The sequence below is a fragment of the Lissotriton vulgaris genome, chromosome 5 (genome assembly GCF_964263255.1).
Source record: "Lissotriton vulgaris chromosome 5, aLisVul1.2, whole genome shotgun sequence".
Lineage (NCBI taxonomy): Eukaryota > Metazoa > Chordata > Amphibia > Caudata > Salamandridae > Lissotriton > Lissotriton vulgaris.
The window spans coordinates 165730502-165752864 of record NC_141693.1 but is presented as its reverse complement, the minus strand read 5'-3'; the positions used below and the strand labels follow the sequence as shown (position 1 = coordinate 165752864).

The window sequence follows — 22363 nt, the reverse complement described above, 5'->3', positions numbered from 1 at the left end:
ACACCAGGATGGTTCATGCCTAAGTCCTTTCCAATTCTCTGCAGTACTCAGGATGGTGCTAATCAGAGCCGGTCTGCCACCTAAAAGGTTATGGGTTGAACTAATTTCACAAAAGAGCGGTGACAAGAGTGGCAGTTAGTGGGCTTAGCTATGAGTGTATTACGCATATAAGCCACTAGGTCTCCAGCCCCTTTAAAGGGTAGATCCAGCCCATGGGTTTCTGAGCTGTGTTTCTCTCACAACAGGGACATCCGAAGGCAGGTGCAGAGTGTGGATTCTGGACAACACCTATATCGCAAGGGCACAAACAGTAGGTGGCGGTGCACAAAGGCTACAATGGAATTTGGTTGGGGAACATGGCGGTGACCTGGCTGGGACGTCCAGGCATGAAATAGGCTCACTTGTTTCCTACCATTCAGGATCAGAAGAAAGGTCGGATGCAGTACTAGTGGACCTGGAGGGAAATGATCTTGCATGTCTGGAAAGGAAGGACTTGCTGGGAGTGATAACATCTGGTCTGACAGCAGTCGCAAGACTGGTCCACCCGGCTGAACTCATCTGATCTGAGGTCATAGGCCGACATGAGTGGAAGGGGGCAATAGACCACACAGTAATGGAGAGGTTTAGGAGAAAACTGAACATCCCCATAGCAAAGGTTTGCAGTGCAAACGGTTGCGGTTTCATGAGGCACGGGCTGATCAACCTGAGGACGCCAGGGTATTATGCGGTGGGTGGAGTTCACTTGACCTGGGTGGGCATGGACGCGTTCTTGCTCAATATAATGAGTGTGCTGGAACAGCCAGGATACTCAGAGGCGTAATAAAGGCCCCCACGTTGTGGGGGGGCCCTCGTGCTCCAGGGGCCCCCTTGCTCAGCGCGGGGCCAGCAAGCCCTTTTGTCTTCATGGTGGGTGCACGCCACAACCTCTTCTGGCTCTTAATCTGGCTATTAATTAATTAAATGGTGTTCGCTGTTTGCTCTTACTCTTTAAATGATGTGCGTACGCCCAGCCGCTGAGGCTCTCCTGCCTCTTCATTAATTACGCTCCGCGCAGATGTCTCCGCGTCTGCGTGGACGGGTGGGTCATAGGGTGGGGCTGGTGACTACTACAGTCAGTCATGCGCATTTGCAGCGCAACAATTAAAAGTGCACAGTAAGTCGTGACCAGCAGGGTTGGACCGGCCCTGGCAAAGTGCTCGTGCTCGGCCGCCCCCCTGGGGGGGCGACCGAGCTCTTTGTCGGGCCGGTTTTCGGCCGATTTTGTTACAGGGCTTCTTTTGCAGTTATGCTGCAAAAACGGCCCTGTAACAAAAACGGCCCCCTAGGCCCAAAACCAGCACCCACCCTTGCGGCGCACCGGTGGATTGCCCGGTGCCCGCAACGGCCAGTCCGGGCCTGGTGACCAGTAAAAAAAGACCAGAGCAGGTGCCTCTGTGGAAGGAAGGTAGGCCCAAGAGAAGCGGGTAGTACAGAGTGTTGCTGGGATTTTTGGAGCAGCAACTTAGACTGCGCAAGCTGAGGCTGAGTGAGAGCAGGTGCGTAGCTGTTTGCAAAATTTTTTTCATTTTTCATGACGGATATGTAAAGGCAAGGTGACATTTTTCACAGCTGTGTGAAAATGGTGCTTCATCTGTACTAGCAAGGCGGCCTCTATCGAGAACACGTGACTCAAAATTAATGTTTTCAGATCAAAACAAACAGTGCAACCTGGTGCAATATTGCAATGAATGTGACAGCTTATTAGGAACGTTGGTTTCACTGACAAAAGCCCCAGTGAATTACTCGGAAGGCTGCTAACATATTATGACATCATGGGAATAGGCCAGTTGGGCTATAAGTGTATTTGTGAACAATTTCAAGCTATAGGTGGCAATTCACTGTAAATTTCTGCAGTAATAGGTCGCCACTGAGCACCACAGCCACCGCCCGTCCATCCATGATAGCCCCTTTTGCGCCCTCAGTTCATTGGCAAATTCAATCAATTGTTGCATATTAGAAATAATATTCTTCTGGGAAGTAAAGTAAAGCACTGTTTTGGAAATAATATCAACCTGCTGCAAATGTTGCTATAAATATCCTTTTGTTAGGGATACAATGGTCCACGGGCAGGGCACGAGTCGGGGTACCACGCGGGTGGACGGCATCCCCCCACTTATTTTCGAGGGTTTTTCAGGGTGGACGCCGTCCACCCTGCTCAATCAAAACCGCGTCCACCATCACTGATGAATTATGTTTGCCTCTAGGCTGCGCGTGTGTGCCCGAATGCAGACTTGCTTCCTACAGCGCCCAGACGCTCTGTGGGAGTGCGCTCTCCCCTCGAGAAGCAGAATACATAACAAAAGGGTATCGTCAAAACGTCCCTTTTCAAAGCGGGAGGCGCACCAGGAAGCCCAGTACAGCAATTAAATTACAAAGGGGCTGCTTACAGTTTTCCAAGAGGCCCTTAGCAGGCAGTGTGAAACTAATCCTATGTGAATGTGTTTCACACTGCAATGAGAGGGTGTGGACGTGTCATTACGCCCAGTGTTGCTGAAATTGGAACTGGGGGAGGATTGCGAGGCCGGCACTAGGGTAAGTATATTAAAGTTTAAAAAGCACCTTCTGCCTCGTTCCTAGCCACAATAAAAATGTTACATAGCTTTGGTGATTAATGTTCTACTTGGAGTGAGATCGGAGTTTTGTCTAGTGAAAGTTTTGACTCATTGTTAATATGGGTTAATATGCCTGATGCAAAGGACGTGTACCATACATCACAGGCCTGTATTTATGAAGGTAGCTCAGTGGGTTACTGCTTTTGTTAGAGGTATTCTTTAGTTACTTGTAGTTTCTAAGTTAAAATCCTAAAATGGAACAGCGAGCTATCAACTGTAATCAAAGCGCTGCATGCAAACTGCAAGTTATATATTAGAGTGTTATACTTTTTTCCCCAGTCTTCCATTTTTTTATTGTTGCAAAAAAGATTTGTTTGGGTAGAAAACAATTGTTATTATTACAGAGAACTCTCAAGTATGGTGTTACATTTTGAATCCTGTTAAAGGGTGGTTGTAAGGGAATCTGTGCCGGTAGTGGTCATTGGGGGGCGCTAACTGGGCACCACCAGTGCTAAAGCCGGCCCTGGAAACAGGTTCCAGTATTGATACTCAAATGAAGAGCTCCAATACTTTCCAGTCGATGTTGATCAAAAAACTGTGAAAACTACATTAAACATTCATCTTAAAGTATAGGCAAAAAGTTTTAAACCAATCCTCCTTTTTATTTATCATCACAAAGAATACACCTTCAAATACATGACTTCAGGCTTTGCACTGTACAAAACCCCTGACTTGCCTTTTAGTTCACTAATAGCACTGTCTTTTGGGGGGAGGTGGTGGGGGAGCTGGAACGATTCTCAGGTCTTGGTTGATAAATAATTTGCACATAATCTGAAGTACTAACATGAGGTGCTTTCGATAGTTTACTATAGTCTAACATAATCTGTGCTGCATGATTGACACACCACATTTTTTTCAAGGCTTGGCTTGTGTATGGGTTCTTAAGAGCCAGAGCAGACCCTTGGCTCCGCTGTCCCTGGTAATTTGGTGTCTCGCCCACCTTTGCCTTTTGCCATAGTCCGGGTCACTGGAATTATGCGTCAGGAGAAGACCAAATTATGCAGCAGGGTGGAATTATGAGGCAAGCAAAGGCAAGTTATGTAGCATAATGCTGCATATTTTATGATAGAGTTACTTTATTATTTTGAAATTTTGCACATGCTAACACTAACTGTATTGTATTGTATTGTTACTTGTATAGCGCATGGCTACCCGGAGGCATCCCAGCGCTACACGGGGCTAAGGGGAGGGGGTCTGAGCTTTTATATGAACAGCCAGGTCTTCAACTGTTTTCGGAAGTTCAAATGGTTTGGTTCGCTCCGTAGATGCAGTGGGAGGGCATTCCATAGTCTGGAGGCATTGAGTGAGAAGAGGCTACCGCTACTTCTGGCCTTCTTGATCCTGGGAATCACCGCAACTGGGCAAATGTTTCATCTCATAAGTACCATTTACCACCTAAATACATCGATGTTTAAGCTACTTTAAGTGCATAGTTTATTCAGTCTGATAATATGGCAATGTGGGCTGTATTTGGATAATTAGCAAAATGGCATCTTGGCAATATCTGTAACTGAGGGATAAACATGCTGCCCAAAAATGCAGGCCATATAATAGAACGTAGAATATTCTGTAACCTTTACTACCGCTCCCTATGGAGGACAACCCACCCAACGTATAACTCTTTACTGTGTCGATGGGGAACTCTTTAACACAAGTGTATCCATTGGTGAAGTAGATGTGCTTTTGGCAAGACTGAATGCTGAGTGGGCTGTCATATTGTTACAGCCCACTTCGCAAACTTCTTTGTTTTTCAGAAACAAGCCCACAATTCAAGGGTTTGTTTCTGAAAAATAAAAATGTCTCCTACCCACAGGGAGATTTTCCCCTACAAGTGGTGGGCAGTGTTCATTTTTCCTGCCAGGCATGGCAGACACTGAGAGTGGTCTGCCTCAGCAAATCCACCCCAAGTAGGCAGACCTTCAGAGTTACTGACTGGAGCGTCATTTCAGTGGAATGACCTCTGCCTATAACTGTACCCCAGTGGACAATGGTCACACTTGCAGAACCCAGAGGCTCTTCCTTCCAGTTACCCGTATCACCCTTTCTTCGGGACGTGGAATAACCAGACTTAACACGTGCTATTATAGGACACTCAGGATGTCGTGATGTCACTTCATGTCGTGATGTCACTTCCTGCCGTGATGTCACTTCCTGTCGTGATGTCACTTCCTGTCGTGATGTCACTTCCTGTGACCACGCCTACCTTGGAGAGTCCCCCCACTTCTTTTTTTAGGACTTGTGCCCTGTCCACGGGTCTTAAAATAAAGCGAGTAATATCCTGACACGGCAGTTCGGGGGGGAGAGTGTTTGGGGAGTGTTTGGGAGTTGTCTCGACTCCCAAACACCTCACTAGTGCATTCAGACGTCACATCGCCTTTATCGCCGGGCCTATGCTCGGGATGGGGGGGTGCGAAAGAGAGAGGAGGGTGCAGCAAAGAAGGACTCACAGGCTATATAGAGAGCAAAAGGGGGGTGTGGATAAAGAGAGAAAGGAGATGGATAGAGAGAGCATGCGAGGGGGATAAAAAGAGACAGAGAGAACAGAGGGATAAAGAGAGAGAGAGGAGAAGAATAAAGAGAGAGGAGAGGAATAAAGAAAGAGGAATATAAAGAGGGAGAGAGAACAAAAGAGGGCGGGGATAAAGACAGAGAGGAGAGGGATTGAGCGGGAGTCTGAGAGGGGTGGAATAAAGAGAGAGGGATAAAAAGAGGGAGAGTGAGCAATGGGGGAGGGGGAGAGGGATAAAGACAGAGGAGAGGGATAGAGAGAGAGAGTGTGTAAGAGGGAGAGGGATAAAAAAGAGTCCCAGAGAGAGAGAAAGCAGAGAGATAAAAAGACAAAGGAGAGGATAGAGAAACAGCGCATGTGAGAAGGATAAAAAGAGTCACAGAGAGAGAGGAGAGGGATAAAAAGACAGAGGAGAGGGATAGAGAGAGAGAGCGTGTGAGAGGGGGAGAGGGATAAAGACAGAGGAGAGGGATAGAGAGCGAGTGCGTGAGAGAGAGGAGAGGGATAGAAAGAGACAGAGAGAGAGAGGAGATGGATGAAAAGAGGAGAAAAATAAAAGGATAAAGAGGAGAGGGATATAAGGAAAGAGAGGAGAGGGATATAGAGAGAGAGAGCGTGCAAGAGGGGGAGAGGGATACAAAGTCACAAAGAGAGAGAGGAGAGGGATAAAAGGATAGAGAGGAGAGGGAGAGAGAGAGAGAGAGCGTGCGAGAGGGGAGAGAGGGATAATGACAGAGGAGAGGGATAGAGAGAGAGAGAGCGTGTGAGAGGGGAGAGAGGGATAATGACAGAGGAGAGGGATAGAGAGTGAGCGCGTGAGAGACAGGAGAAGGATTAAAAGATACAGAGAGGAGAGGGATAAAAAGAGACAGAGAGAAATAAAAGGATAGGAGAGGGATAAAAGGATAGTGAGAGAAAGCGTGCAAGAGGGGGGAAAGGGGTAAAGACAGAGAGGAGAGGGCTAGAGAGCGAGCGCGTGAGAGAGAAGAGGGATGAAAAGAGACAGAGAGAGGAGAGGGATAAAAGGATAGAAAGGAGAGGGATAAAAAAAGAAAGCGCGAGAGAGGGGAGAGGGATAATGACTGAGGAGAGGGATAGCGAGCGTGTGAGAGAGAGTAGAGGGATAAAAAGAGACAGAGAGGGGAGAGGGATAAAAGGATAGAGAGGAGCGGGATAATAGAGAGGAGAGGGCTAGACAGAGAGAGCATGCGTGAGGGGGGAGAGGGATAATGACAGAGGAGAGGGATAGAGAGCAAGCACGTGAGAGAGAGGAGAGGGATAAAGAGAGACAGAGAGGAGAGGGATAAAAGAGAAAGTAGAGGGATAAAAGGATAGGAGAGGGATGAAAGAATAGAGATGAGAGGGATAGAGAGAGAGAGCATGCGAGAGGAGGGAGAGGGATAAAGACAGAGAGAAGAGGGCTAGAGAGCGAGCGCGTGAGAGAGGAGAGGGATAAAAAGAGACAGAGAGAGAGGAGAGAGATAAAAGGATAGAGAGGAGAGGGATAGTGAGAGAGAGAGTGTCGTGGTCACACACAGAGGAAAGCTTGCATTGTGAGATATAAGTGCCGTAGTAGTTTATTCAAAAGTTTATTCAAAAGACTTGTTTCGATTGGAACGCTCTTTTTGGTGTTATTTCTTATATTTATATGTGTTGATCGTCTTCATTGTTGAATTTTGCTCGTAAGAAAGTGTCACTCATTGTCGTTGAAATGTAACTCATAATTACACTGAAATTATGAAATGTCACACATGGCAATCTGAAACCTTGGCAGCTATGTCCCCATCAGCCCCAGTTTTCCAGCCTCCAGGGGCCCCATCAGCGCTGTAGCGCACACAGGCAGCTCGCCGCGTTGGCTGCACCAGTGAGTTGCCTCGTAACAGTCTTACCTCATAAATTAAATGGTGCATGCTGCATGCTGTGGGTGCAGGTGACCTGAGCTTCCAGGCCAAGAAACAAGGGTTATTGAAGGCAACTGCCTTAAGGCCAGAGACAATTTGCATATTTACATACCTTTGTAAACTGGTAACAGAGGCTTAGTTTTTTTCTAGTTCCAGAACCCCCTGGCCCTACACTCTGTCTATTCCTTACATTTGAAATGTACATTTATTCCTGTAGTGTGAGAATGCATTTCATGAAAAGAAATATAAAGTAGGGTTGCCAAAACAAAAATGCCCGCCGTGTGTTGTTTAAAAACACTGAAAGACGTAGTCTTGAAACTAAATATGGTTATAAATAAAAATGTATTTATTTGTAATGTGACCTTTCTGTCTTTGTTACCTTTAATTATCAGTCATGGATCTTTCAGGCAGCCCTAGAACATAATTAGAAGTGTTTTCTATGTATATTTGCTTTTCAAAGTATGCACAGATGAGTGCTAAAAATACGGCTTTAGGTGACTGCTTATTTTTGTCCTGTTTGGGGCATCAAAACAATGAGCTGGCAACCCTAATCATAAGACTGGAAGTTTGTTGCAGGATCAGCACATTATTTTCGACACCCTCAATCCCTATTAATGCCAGCATAACAATCGTTTAACTTCTACCTGAAACCCTATGCCACTGTCAATAACATGCTTGCTGAGTTACTTCAAGTGTCCGAGAATGCACCCTGCATTTAGACAACTCACTCCTCATTCTCGCCTCTCACTTTAACACTCACCCTGCACTCACAGCAATCACAATGCACTCACACTGACCACTTTGCGCTCACACCATTAACCCGCTCACCCTGCACTGACATCGATCACTCTGCACTCGCATTACACTTGTACTGGTGGAGAAGTGTGGCTCACTGGTTAGAGGAGGCATACCCTGAAGCTGAGGTCAGACCCGGGACCAGGGTTCGATTTTCGACGCGGCAGGGTCCTGAACCCAATTGTCCACGGACTCGATAATTCTCGCTTTGGTGCCCACTCTAAGCACAAGTTCACACTATGCAGCTCTGGGCAACAAGCTAGCTTAATCTCCACAACGGCCCCCCCTGCGGCGGGATGCCTGGCTTTCACCTTGGGGATGGCCAGCACAGGTGATCTCACTGGGAAAAACCAGGACGGGTTCCCAAGGCAAGCGCCGAGATGCCCAAGGGTAAAATTGAGCGCTATATTAGAACATACATACATACATACATACATACTGTTCACCTTGTTCCTCACCCTGCCGTCACGAGCACACTACTCAAGTCACACTTCACTATAAATACTTGAGTCCTGCTATTCAAAATGAGCTTTTTGAAATGCTTTCAAATAAAGTACAAAATGAGATTGTAAGTGAAATATAAAATGCACCATCTTACTCTGTTATAATGGACATAACGCAGGACATGAAAAAAGAAGACCAATTAATCCTGGTTATCCGATATGTAACACTGTGCCTTGATGCTGAAGAAATTCCAACCTAAGTCAAAATTAATGAAAGCTTTGTTGGTTTTTATAAAATTGCAGACCAAAGTCCTGAAGGTAAAGCAACAGAACTTTTAAACCTTATAGAGGACAAAGGCTAAGTACTTAATACATGTAGAGGTCAGGAATATGAGGGTGCCAGCACAATGAGTGGTAAATATAGTGGAGTGCAAACCAGAATACGACAGAAAGAACCAAATGCAGTCTATGTGCACTTTGCTGCTCATAATCTAAATTTAGTGTTGAATGATGTCTGCTTGCACATTCCTGAAATTGCAGATTTGTATGACATTCTACAGAAAGTATAATTATTTTTCAGCCCCAAAGCATCAAACAGTGGGAACTTCTTGCAATTACAAAAGAGAGCACAACTCATTCAAAGTCAACACTGAAGAGACTCTGTCCAACACATTGGGCATCCAGACATGATGCTCTTCATCCTCTACGCTATCATTTTATGGACATCATGAAAGCACTCACTACCATTTTACCGCAGTCTAAAAAGGTTGAGGAGTGCACAGAAGCTCAGGGTCTTAGGAAGTGCATGGAGATGTTCGAGTTTGTGCTAATGGTTGTAATCCAGTCCAAAGTGCGGGAGACAATGAATATTGGGTCCAAACTTCTTCCGTCTAAAGATCTGGACCTTTTACAAGCATCAAATATGTTAAGTAGTGCAGCGAATACGTTTGCCAGTTGCAGAGAACAGTTTGAAGATGTTAAAAGCTCAGCATCTTCACTTGCAGCTGCATGGGGAATTCAATTACATTTTACACAAAAATGACCACGACGCAAAAAAAAGCACTTCAATGAACTCTGTGAAGACCAAATGCTGTGCAATCATGAAGACAACTTTAAGGTGACCGTGTTTTATGATAACACAGATATTGTTGTTAATCAGATAAAAACTCGATTTGCTTGTATGAACACGATAATCCAATGCTTTCATTTCATGATGCCTTCAGAAATCCTCAGATCTAGTGAGGAGGAGTTGTTTGAAGCAGCCACGAGTCAGGCAGCTCATTACGAAAAAGACTTGTCCCTTGAGTTTCCACAACAACTCATCGCTTTCAAAACAGTGTTTAAAGAACAAATACAACTTATCTTAGGTGGTACAATAAAGGATCTGGCTGACCTTTTATTTTTGAGAAACCATGCAATTCTACCCAGTGTTTTGGATGTTGCAACAGCACTGAAACTTTTTCTTATAATTCCAGTTACTGTAGCCAGTGCAGAAAGGTCATTTTCAAAGTTAAAATTAATCAAGAACTATCTCCGAAGCTCAATGACGCAGGAAAGGCTGTCAGGGCTTGCAACTTTAAGCATTGAGAGTGATCTGGCAAAAAAATTAAATGTGAAAGCTCTAACAGAAGAGTTTGCACGGAGAAGGGCAACGAGGCAAACATTCTTTCAGTCAAGTACATCTCTCCAATTCAGTGACCAAGCAGTAGTAGCTTGCAGCTCTTTCAAGTATTGTTTTCCGTTGTAACAGCCTTCAAACTCTGCAATTAATTTCATCAGGCTCCTGTAAGTACTGTTCCTACTCATAGTCTGATTTTCTAAATGTATCTGTCCTTTAAATCTAATGAGGAAGCAGAAAGTAATATTCGGCCACATGCATCAAAGTCCGGTTTTGCGATTCCTAATTTGCGATTTTCAGGGAATCGCAAATAAGGAATCGCAAAACGGGATGCATGATTGAAAGTGCATAAAATTTGCGATTCGGTAAAAATCGCAATTTTTACCAAATCGCAAATATTATGCGAATTCCAATTTGCGATTTCGCAATTCCCATTGATTCCTATGGGCCAAAAGGCCCATAAGAATCAATGGGAATTGCGAATTCGCAAATTAGAATTTGCAAAATGTAGATGCATTCCATGGGTGCAGAGGGGGGGTCCAAAGGACCCCTCGCCTGCACCCCTGAAATGTATTTTAAAATGGATGTTTCACACACACATGTCCTAAGGACATGTGAGTCTGTAACATGACAGTGTTTCAAATGCTAATTTGAGCATTTTAAACCTTTTTTGCAAATTACCACGAGGTTCACCCTCGTGGTAATTTGCCCCCCCCCCTAATTGCGAATTCGCAATTTTAAAAACAATCATGCATTGCTTTTAAGGAATCGCAAATTGCTGCCTCAGGGGAGACTGAGCCAGGAGGATGAGATACCGCAGCTGAAACCCTCAACCCAGGCTGACTGGGAAGAACCCAGTTGCTGAGGCTTGATGAAAGAAGAAGCATTAGTTTGGGTGACAGAAAGAGGTGTGTCTGTCAGCTTGCCTTGTTAGTTTGACGCAGGCCCTTGTCACCAGACTGCTATTGCTCTCTGGTGTGTGGTTAACATGGTTCACTCTGTTTGTAAGTTGGGTGACCTCTGTTGATTCTATCGCTAGTATAAGAGCCTCGAGTGATAGTTAATATGCTGTGTGTGTGAACGACTCTGGTTGCATACTTTGCTGTGCGGTAGCTGCAGCTCTGGTCATAGGTTGTGCACACAGGTGATTGATGAAGTCTAATAATGAAGGCTAAAATATTGAAAGGTAAGTGCATGTAGAGGAAGTATAGATTTATTATTCATAACTGCATCTCTAGGCACCTGGAAAATATGTATTGTCAAGATATATGCATGTGGAGCTAGGTATAGAAAATCTATAGAATCTTTCAATATATGGGTTTCGGTATTTTGTCCTTGATACTTCCATACCACGACATTGTGCCTTCGATATAGACTGGCCATGCTATGGTGCTTGAGTGAGCGTACACATATGTCAGCTGCACCTACTGGCCGACTCTCTAGCTCTCTCATCTACTGGACTGGGGCCACTTCCAGTGTTCCCATTTGGTAAGAGTAGGGCTGACACTGGTGCCTCCGTGTACTCTCTGGTTGACCCAGGATCTCATGTCAGTGGTTACTTCTGGTACTGCAGGCAGTGCTGAGGCTTCACTGAGCGATGTGGGTGATTACAGTGGAGCGTATGTCAGCTGTGTGTGCACCAGTGGCCTTGCAGCTGAAGTCATTAATTGGCTGGCCAATGAGCGGTGTTACCTTTGCTTCGCCTCCTGCTCCTGTGCTGCTCTGTGTAGAATGTTAGCTGTGTTTCATCGTCTGCCTCTGAGCCTGAGTCTTCTTCGGCCCGGCCAAACCCAATGCCACCTACAGAGAAGAGAGATGATGGTGAGCATCACAGCTCCATTTGCAGGATTAAATGACCTAGTTTTATAATTTGATTTTCGTTTTTCACAATAAACACAGCTTTGGTCCAGCAATGACACAATAGCTTGGCCCAAAGCCAAATTGCATCTTCTGCATGAGCCCAGAGACCGCAGACTAAAAGGGGGCTTCGGAATTACAGGCAGGAAACCTGCATAAGGAAAGAAAACCACATTCACACGACCATCATAAAACCACATACATATGATACTGATGTACGGTCCAGCCCATCGCCTGAGCCATGAGACCATAGCGCCTATTACGAAGACAAGAAACCACAACCTAATAAAGTCTTGTTACCACAGCCATAAGACTATGAACAAACTTACTTACTTACTTTGTTATGCCTTGCAGCAGCCTTGAGGCCTCAGTGTCAGGTATTTATTGGCCTTCCTCTTTTCCTTTTTCCCATGAGGGTTACAGGTCAGGGCTTCTGGTGGCATTTGATGCAGGCTTGTAAATGGTGTGACCTATCCAGCGCCAATGTCTTTTCATGAGTTCTTCATGAGCAGTGAGTTGGCAAGGCTTCTGTCATAGGTCACTGTTGCTGATGGTGTTTGGCTGGTGGATTTGGAGGATTTCCCTCAGACAGGTTTTGATGAAGGTCTGGACATTGTTGGTGGTGGTCACTGTTATCCTCCAAGTTTCTGCTCTATACAGAAGGAGCAATTTTAAGTTGGTGTTAAAAAGCCTGATCTTGGTTTGCGGCGTTAGGTCTTTGGAACACCAGATATTTGCTGAATGAAGGCAGACCTTGCTTTGTCCTAATATTGCAGTCTGTGCCCCCTGCTTGTCTATGACACTGCCCAGGTAGGCCTTTATGTTTTGCACAATAAATACAGCTTCAGTCCAGCGATGACACAATAGTCTGACATGAAGCCACATCACATCTTGTTCTTGACCCCAGAGACCGCAGACTAACAGAGGGATCCAGAATTACAGGCAGAAAACCTGTATAAGAAAAGAGCACCACATTCACATGACCTTATTAGAACAACATACATATGATACTAATGTACCGGTTAGCTCATCACCTCAGCCATGAGACCATAGAGCCCCATGACTACAGACAAGAAACCACAACCTAATAGAGTCTCCTTACCACCACATGAGTCCACAACTTGACAAAGAAGCATTATTACAGGACTTAGACCACAGTCTAACAAAACCCCACTACCAGAGCTAGGAGATGTTAAGGGCCCCACTGCTACAGACAACAAACCTCAGGCTAATAGCGACTCAGTCTACAGCCATGAGACCATGACCTAAAAAAGACCACAACCTAATATAAAGGCACTACCACAGACATGAGATCACAGCCTAACAAAGCCCCACCACCAAAGCTATGAGATCATAGGGTCCCATTACTACAGACAAGAAACCACAGTCTAATAGAGTTTCCATCCACAACCATGAGACCACAACATAACAAAGAAGCATCATTACAGCCATAAGAACACGATCTAACAAAACCCCTGAACCAGAGCTATTAAACCAAAGGGTCCCATTTCTACAGACAAGAAACCACCACCTATCAGAGCCTCACTCCACAGCCATGGGACCACAACCTAACAAGATGCACTACTTCAGCAATGAGACCACAACCTAGCAAAGAGGCATTACCACAGACATGAGATAGCAGCCTAAGAAAGCACCACTACCATGGCTATGAGACTATATTACAGATGTGAAACCCCAGCCTAATAGAGCCTTGTTGCCACAATTATGAGACCCCATCCTAACAAAGAGGAATGAATACAGGCATGATGTAGAACATAGAGCCCCATTGCCACAGCCATGAAACCACAGCCTAATAGAGCCTTATTATCCCGGCCATGATACCATAAGCTAACTAAGGTACAATACTACATCCATGAAATCACAGTCTAACAGAGAGGCGTTTCTACAGCTGTGAGACCAGAGCCTGGCACAGTGGCCCACTGCCATGGCATATGATGCCACACTATGGCCTCATTTTTACAAAGTAACAAGAGCGGCCTGACCATCCACGAGCCAATGGTTTAACTATTAAAGAAAAACAATTGCACTAACAGGTATCAATTAGTGAAATCAATAACATTCGAAAAGGCTAAATAGCCATACGCATCCAATGCAAAAGTATAAATTCACACAAATAATCATCAAAGCACTCATAAAAAATGCATTTCGAATGTACATCAACATTCAGGAGTATAAGTATACACAAATACAAAACAGATACATAAAGTGCATAATGTTACCTCAGCCGTGAGAACTCAGCCTACAGCCAAGCAAAGCCATGACACCGTAACCTGACACAGAGTTCAACCATGAGATAGATGTATGGTACCAGAATATCCCACCGGTAATACTATCTGACAGAAATGGAGATTACAGCCAGACAAAGCCATGACACCATAGCCTGACACAGAGGTCAACCATGAGATAGATGTATGGTACCAGAATATCCCACCGGTAATACTATCTGACAGAAATGGAGATTACAGCCAGACAAAGCCATGACACCATAGCCTGACACAGAGGTCAACCATGAGATAGATGTATGGTACCAGAATATCCCAACAGTAATACTATCTGACAGAAATGGAGATTACAGCCAGACAAAGCTGTGACACCATAGCCTGACACAGAGGTCAACCATGAGATAGATGTATGGTACCAGAATATCCCACCAGTAATAGCATCAGACAGAAATACAGTGTCCTCAATAGCATCGACAAAAATATTGACCCATTGGAGTTAGTAGTAGAAATTCCACACTTAAGGGGACGTATTTTTTGTGAAGAATAGTTATGACACTTTATTTCTGTCAGACGATATTTTTGCTAATGATATTCTCACGTACATCCAAGATAGCATCCTAACAAGATGTCCAAAGCTCCCTTCCACAACACCACAAACACCTCTTGTCCAAACCAAGAGACCAAAGCTGAACACAAGGCCTAAAAATGCCACCTGGAAGGGGCATGGCCAAGCCGCTGACCGAAATAGCCATCCGGCGTTGAAGCTCCGCCAGCTTCACCCTGCCATCCTCAGCCAAAGTCCTTCAAGGCTCATGCAATGCAGAAGTACTCAAAAGTACAATCATGGACAGTTAAAAACCCTTTCATGAGAAGCTAATCTGCAGGAATTCACACTTTGCAGGCACGAAAATTGGTGGATGACATCTACCATAAAATATCTTGCTCACATATGTCCTTGATCGATTTGCGTTATCCTGCAAAGTTGAGCATCCCTGGATCAGAATGGGGACATCGCATCTCTCGTAGAAATATCCGGATTTTAGCATCAGCTGCAGGATCTACAACTATAAGCGACAGTCCGTGGCTCATATCCTCAGTTGCTGCCCAACTTTTGCACAAGAGCTTAGATTGTTTCTGAAACTTTAATTCTTAAGACTTTAGATGCAGAGCTGTAATTTATCCTTTCCAGCTTGCTTCAAGGGCAGAGATATGCAACTACTTAGTAACTTATCCAGATGTGTGGCCCTGGTAAATGTCAGACCTGCAGCCTATCTGCACTACTCCTTTTGTATTCTGCTAATATGAATATAAGGACTCTCCTTGGGCATTGCTTATCATTTAAGGCTCCAGTCTTGCAGCATTTTCCCCTGTTGGCGAGTCAACTGTACAGCGCTTTATTAAATTACACAGTGTTTAGCATGTCAGACACTAAGCGACTGTGAAGCTCATTCTGTACTGTCGCCTTTTTAAAGACAGCTACTCCATATCGATTGATGGATTATTTTTATCCTCGTATTGACATTGCAAGAATTCGAAAAATCGACCAGAACATTCCTTAAATGTCAGAGAAATGAGTTGTATTGTATTTTGCATTGTGGAAATGATTCTCCTTTCTTTTAAATGCATGGCACGTTTATGACATCTAAAATGTGCATTTTTTTTTTACCATTTTCTTTTTCTTTTTATCGGTGTTTTTATTGTATTTATCAAGATGATTTTAAAATCTATTTAATAAACTATTTAGGGATGATTTGCTAAACGTTTTAATGGTTGCAAACCCTCAGACTCGATCACTGTGGGGGTTTGTGACCACTAAAACACTTTTGTAATTTACTATAACCCAATTAATGATTTGGAAAAGGTTTTTCTAATCATTAAATTGATTAAGTAATCTTTAAGAAGTAGCTATCTGGAAGGGGCGTGTTAAGAGTGTAGCGTCCAAATACTGATTCCTTAAGTGATATATAAATGATTTGCGATTGTACTCCGTCTGCAAAGGGCAAGGGGTCCCCCAGAGAACTGCTTAATTTCTTAGAATGATGACAAAAATGTTTTTTAAGACGTATGCAGTGGTCCATGGGAATTGTTTACATTTTCATTTTATTTTAAATGCATCCTGTTTTCCCTTTATGGAAACAGACTGTATATAAAAAAGGAAAAGATTGCTTTATTTAAAAACAATCACAGACATGGTTGTATACTGATGCCAGCAGGTCACCATGCCTGTGACACTAGCCAGTCGCCAGCGAGTCGTAATGGGTTGCAATTTGCGACCTGCCTCATGCATATTAATGAGTTAGGTCGAACTGTGGTCCACCAAGGTTCTGAATTTTGTGAATGGACCTATTATTACATAGGTGGGTTTACAAAAAACATTTCCATTTGCAATTGAAGCCTACTTTTTGCAAATGGAAAATTCATAAATCAGGCCCCTAATGGCAAATACAACCAAATGCCAACAAAAAATTCTAATGCTCAGAAAATGTATTGAAAATTCCTAGTGTACATGCTAGAGAAAAGGCTCACTCCTCCGCATTAGGTTAAAAGATTGTCCAAGGCTTCCAGCCGGTGCTGGAGGCACATGAGAAGGGTGACCTTCCCTTGTCCTTCGCCCCTCAGTCTGATCAGATGCATAGGGTCAGACCCCTATGTGGTCAATCTAAAGTCAATCTTCCTGTTTCTTTCACAAGGATTTGCCATCGGTTTTTCAGTGGTCACTTGCAGCATTATGTTCACTTACAAACAGGACAGTTATTAGTCTCACCCTCAATAAATATTCATGTGTCATCACGTCTACCCACTCAAAGTGCTCTGAGGTGGCTGCCAGCTCCACGCCGGGCTTTACACATAAATACATATGCAAACAAACAAAGAAATGATTAATTACCTAGTGGTGTCAACCTCTCATACAAGTTTGCTTTCTGAGAGAGTGCTAGATGGTCCATGCTAACCCTGGATATTTGCAGATCAGAATTCCCACCATACCCCCCCTCCGCCCCCTGTTTCAACACTGGTCTTATTGCTGGTATTTTATACTGTCAATGGACCCAGAAGATGCTTCCTTTGGAGCCAGACACCTGGGAGCACTCTTGACCACAGAGGATCACTGCAACTGTTTAATCCAGGAGGGAAAGTTTTATTCAGTCTTTCAGCTCATCTTTTTAACACAGCCCGGGAGAAAAGTTGCAAGCTTATGTTCTCATGCCCAAAGCTCTGCTACTCTGCTTTACGTACAGGATCAGGTCATGTCGCAGGCAAGCCTTGTGCAGGTACGCTTAGGGAGGCCACCTCCCTCCAGGTCATTACGAACACTGTTTCCAGTCCTGAACTTTTGTGTAATCGCCTAAGGCATTCTGGGTGTGGTAGTCTTGTGTTGCATCCTTTGATCTAATAAGATTGGCTCGTATGAAATCAGGGACTTGTAGCAGGCAGGGTTGATAATGACATGGAGTGAAGTGGTCAATAGACATACACTCTGCCCCCTCAGAACTGTGAATTGTCAGTCCAGCAGTAGGGATATGTTGGAACCCTTGGTAAGAACATGGGGGCATATTATCAAGGGGGTTTATCTCCGCTTTTTTGGCTTTAAAAGCCAAGAAAGCGGAGATAAAATTATCTCTCTATTACCTAGCTGTCGCTAACACCAGTTAGCGACAGCTAGTAGGAGATAGCGACCATCTTGGGCCCCACTTTGCATGTCAGTGATATTTATCACTAATGACATGCAAAGTGGGCGTGCCAAGATGTTAGCGACTGAAAACAGTCGCTAACATCGCTATCTCCTATTACCAACTTTTGGAGATATTCGCGCTAAGCGTGAATATCTCCAAAAGCTAACACCTGCCCTGAGCAGTTCTTAGCCATGTTATCCAATGGGAGGTGGATAACATGGCTAAGAGCATTAGCTCGGTAATGCATGAATATCGCGGACTTTTCAGCGATATTCATGCTTTGCGGCGATTTTTATCGCATTTGCGTTAAACCGTGGTAATACCAAGGTTTATTTGCGGTAAAAAATCGCCGCAGCTCAGCGGTAAATTTTTGTTTCTAACCAAGCAATAGCGATAATTATCGCTATTGCTTGGTAATATGCCCCATGGTGACCTCAGCAGAGACTGAAAGGGACAATGCTTTTTTGTACTGTATGGGCCTTACTTCTGTGTAGATAGATGTGGGAAAAAGTCTCTCAAAGATGTATCAGAGCTGTAAATGTTGTGAGCCCTTCCAACCCCTGTGCTGAAACTGGCAGCAAACAGCTGCACAGGTTTACAGTGATGAATTGGCTTCATTTCCTTCTTTTCACAGCTATAAGCAGACTTTGAGCAGGCAATGTGTTTGGGAGTTGTGCAGCCATGATGGATGGTGGTGACAGATTCCATTATCCTACTGAAGCCGTTCTCGGAGTTAGTGACACTGACGCTCCCTGTTCCTATTATACAGGAAGGATGCTGGATCCGCACAAGCAACTCTCAAGAAATTGAATCTGAACAGCTCTAAAAACACTTGAGCCAAATAAGCACAAAACAGTGGGAGGAATCAGAAAAGCGACCGATCACCCATGAGACACCAGGGAGCAAAAGGGAACAGAACAGTCAGTTGAGCCAACAAAATGGTATAAGTTGCTTGAGAGGCCACTTTGTATGAGACTGCACATCTGGATGGAAGCACTAAGGGCCTCATTTACAAACTTTTGATGCACAGCAGCACAGCAGGCCTTCCTGCTGCCCTGCCGGGAGTCAAAAGAGAAGGGCAGGCATGCACCGTATCTACAAGACATGGCACATTCCTGTACTTCTCCCCTTACTGGCGCACAAACAGCAGCCGTGCTCCAGAGCAGACACCCTTGCATCAATCAATCAATCAATCAATCAAAGCATTTATATAGCGCACTGCTCACCCAAGGGTCTCAAGGCACTGGGGGAGGGGGATCCGCTACTGCTCGAACAGCCAGGTCTTGAGTTGCTTCCTGAAGGCGAGGTGGTCCTGGGTCAGGCGGAGGTGGGTCGGGAAGAAGTTCCAAGTCTTGGCGGCGAGGTAGGAGAAGGACCGTCCCCCTGTGGTGGCTCTTCGGATGCGGGGGACGGCGGCGAGGGCGTGGCCAGTCGATCGAAGCTGGCATCATGTCGCAGGGGTGCCTGCACTGCGGGGATTATTGTTTTTGTGCATGAAGGGACACCTTCCCGCACAAGAACAATCATTAATGGCATAATAATAAATAATACCATACGATTCAATCTTGTTTATTGTGGGGTACACTTATCTGTATGCACTGCAGAGGAGTGAGAAGTATATGATAAGGGTATATCCTCTGCTTCCCTATTTTACCATGCAATAAACACAAGGAGAGGAAAGACCCAGAATAATAACTTTGCTACAAAGGATTTAAAGGCTATTTTAACACACACACTCAACCCTGCCTTCACTCACTGCTACCACTCAAAGAGCTCCACTAACAAACCTGTCGAGCCCACCAATTCATGTTCAGTGTCTGGTGACGGTCCAATGATGAAGCATGCTACAGGTGTTACCTGTGCGTGAGGACCCTATATATATATTTAAATATAAAAATAGTATAATTTTTCACACCATCTCAGAGAAAGTTTACTGTCTGAGAAATTGTGAAGCAAGCACCAATTTACCTGGGTGCATTACGCTCACTTGTCTCGGATACATGCAAGACAGACACTGACACAAATAACTAGGTCCCCCCTCTCCTTGGGGTACACTTATCTACACATGTATGAAATGTAGGGGTATATTTATCAAGATTTGCATAGGCATTCGGGCAGCAAAGAGCACATTTCCACTGCACTTGTAGGCTACTATAATGTATGGTGAATCAGTGCTACATTGTTTGTTGTGTTGCACCATGGGAGCACCCTGCACAACTTATACAATATACACCTTGGTGTTCTCTGAGTCTTCAGAACCACTTTGAATTGCAGGAGGACTGGGGAAGTTCTGAAGATGAAGAGATGTGGTTCCAAATCCTGGCAGCATATAACCAAAAGGATTCTATTCTACTTTCAATTTGCCAATATTTAAAAAAAAAATCGACTTTTGTGATGTCCTGGTGTGAAACGGTCCATATGAATATGTTAATTTCTCAACCACATACTCTAGGGCTGTTTCTATTTGGCTTACAGATGACTCTGCTAATCTTGAAGATGACATGGGAAGAGGAAGTCAGCATCATTCCTGCAGGGTTAGGTTTATGAGATCAAACGTATTCAGTTATTCATTAAGACATTGTGATGCATGTAGAGCGGCTTAAGTAGAGCCAGAATGGTGTTAAAAAGAGCGAGAGGAGAGAATTGCCTCTGTCTATATATGAGAGGACAAGAACATGGGCACTTGTTCTGCTGTTAGACTTAACCAGGCAAGGTTTCACTTTATTGAGAAGGGTGAGATTGCAAGGGTCTGTCTTCAGTTTCTCACTGACGTGTCCTTTGAAGGGGAGGTCATCATAGCAGTGGCGGTGCGTCCATTAAGGGCGCTGGGGCGTTGCCCTACCAGCCGTCCGGACCGCAGCTCCCTCGGCTTTTGTGAACTTAAGTAAACTGAACTCATAGTCAGTTTACTTAAGTACAGTCTGAGATGCATCATGACAATGCCTGTGAGTTAGCATGACGTCGGACCGGGACCGCCCACCTGGGCGGCCCGACGTCATGCTAACTGACAGGCATTTACATTGTCAGACCAGGGGCAGCAGCACAAGGGCGCATGAGTGGGGACGGAGGGCCAATTTTTCTCCGTGCCCACGCATGCGCACTAGTGCCTGCTGTGGCTGGCACAAGGCTCAAGCCTCCGTCTTTTAATGGGCTGGGCGGGCAGAGACTAACTGTGCCCTAAGGCGCCAGGATTGGCTGGGAAGGATCGGCGGATGTTCCTGTAGGCGGCTAGGCGCCAACAGCAATGCATCCTGGACCCCGGAGCACAGAGGGCGCGGACCTGGTAAGTTTTTAAATGTTTCATTTTAACCCCCGGCCCTGCGCGACATGACCCAGGTAAGCATACGTTTCTTTAAGAATAGTGTTCTCCTGGTGGTGGGTGATTTATGTTAAGACTAGACGGAGTTTTGTATGTGAATCGGCCATCGACAAAAGTAGTTAAAAAAATGCATATCGCCTCGGAATTTGAAGGTGACATTCAAAAGTACGAAACAGTGCAAAATATGTCAATTTCAAAGGAGGATGGATTGTAACGTTCTTCCCTCGGGCAATGTCTACAACCTACATCCGCAGCAGGGTCTGTGCTGTGCTGATGTAGACCATGACATTAAGACCAGGCTGACCTGTATGTAACTGATGCTCGTGAGGCCTCGGTCTTTCATATGTGTACTTTTACCAACGACATGACCTTTCACTCTCCATACTTGCAGAGGATACGGTGAAGGCACACTTATTGCAGTTGTATATTGCACGAACTCGATCCGTGGGTATTGGAGCGCTTACACGATCTCCAGTTACGTTAAACAAGGACACGTTCGTTTTTACGAAGTAGAGCCTGAAACCGTTGTGTAATCCTTCATTTCGGTGGACACCAACATTCATATTTTATAACGTAACTAGCTCTGCCTCGTACTTTATTTTAGATCACGCCTTTGAAGTTACAGCCAAGAATCACAATTTATAGCTGATGCGCACAGACAGGCGTGTAGTGGGACTTCAGTGCCTAAGTGCCACCATTGCCTACGTAACGTTTGTTCTTGTTTTGGAGTGTCTGTCTCCCATTTATACCTCTACTTGTACTTTGTACGCTTTTGTAACCTGCACAGTGCACACATGTCACTTTTTCCTCCTGTAATGTGCGGTTTGCTCCTCTTGTATTTTGTTTGCTAACAATTGTCACTTTTGCCTCATGTAATGTAACTTTTGCTTTTGTAATGTTCACTTGTAATGTTCTCTTCCTATTGTGAAGCGCTCTCTGACACCTTCGGGTAAAGTCCGCGCGAGAGAAAAACCCCATAAATAAATACAGTAATGAGGGACATCAAAGGTCTGAGCTGAGGAGAAACTTGCAAAAGGTTAGGCAGCAGAGGAAACGTGGGATGACCCGAGTGATGACTGAATGCAATTCGTACTTGCAGAAACCCAAATGAACAGGAAAGTGTCTAAAACTGACATAACTCAAAGAAAAACAAACGCGCCAGAAACATGTGACAAATGAACTGAGAACATAAAAAGGCTGGTGTGTATATAAGACGTTTCCCCCAATACTTAACACAGATTGAGCGGTCGCTGTTGAATTTATCTTTTTCCGAAGGCTTATATGATTGAAAAATGTGAATATTATGGCTACTGTGAGAAAGCCGGGTTAGAGACTCTTTGGAATTCAGAAGTTATA

General features: G+C 44.6%; 1 protein-coding gene across 2 annotated transcripts in view; it reads right to left on the bottom strand.

Moving 5' to 3' along the window:
* The window catches only part of ASTN2 (astrotactin 2), a 2581355-nt gene that overhangs the window by 1698325 nt on the left and 860667 nt on the right, over window positions 1-22363 (bottom strand). For both annotated transcript variants that reach the window (XM_086921093.1, XM_086921094.1), the window contains exon 5: window positions 11610-11717. In XM_086921093.1, the coding sequence (XP_086777219.1) occupies window positions 11610-11717 (108 nt within the window). The remainder of the gene's footprint in view (window positions 1-11609; window positions 11718-22363) is intronic.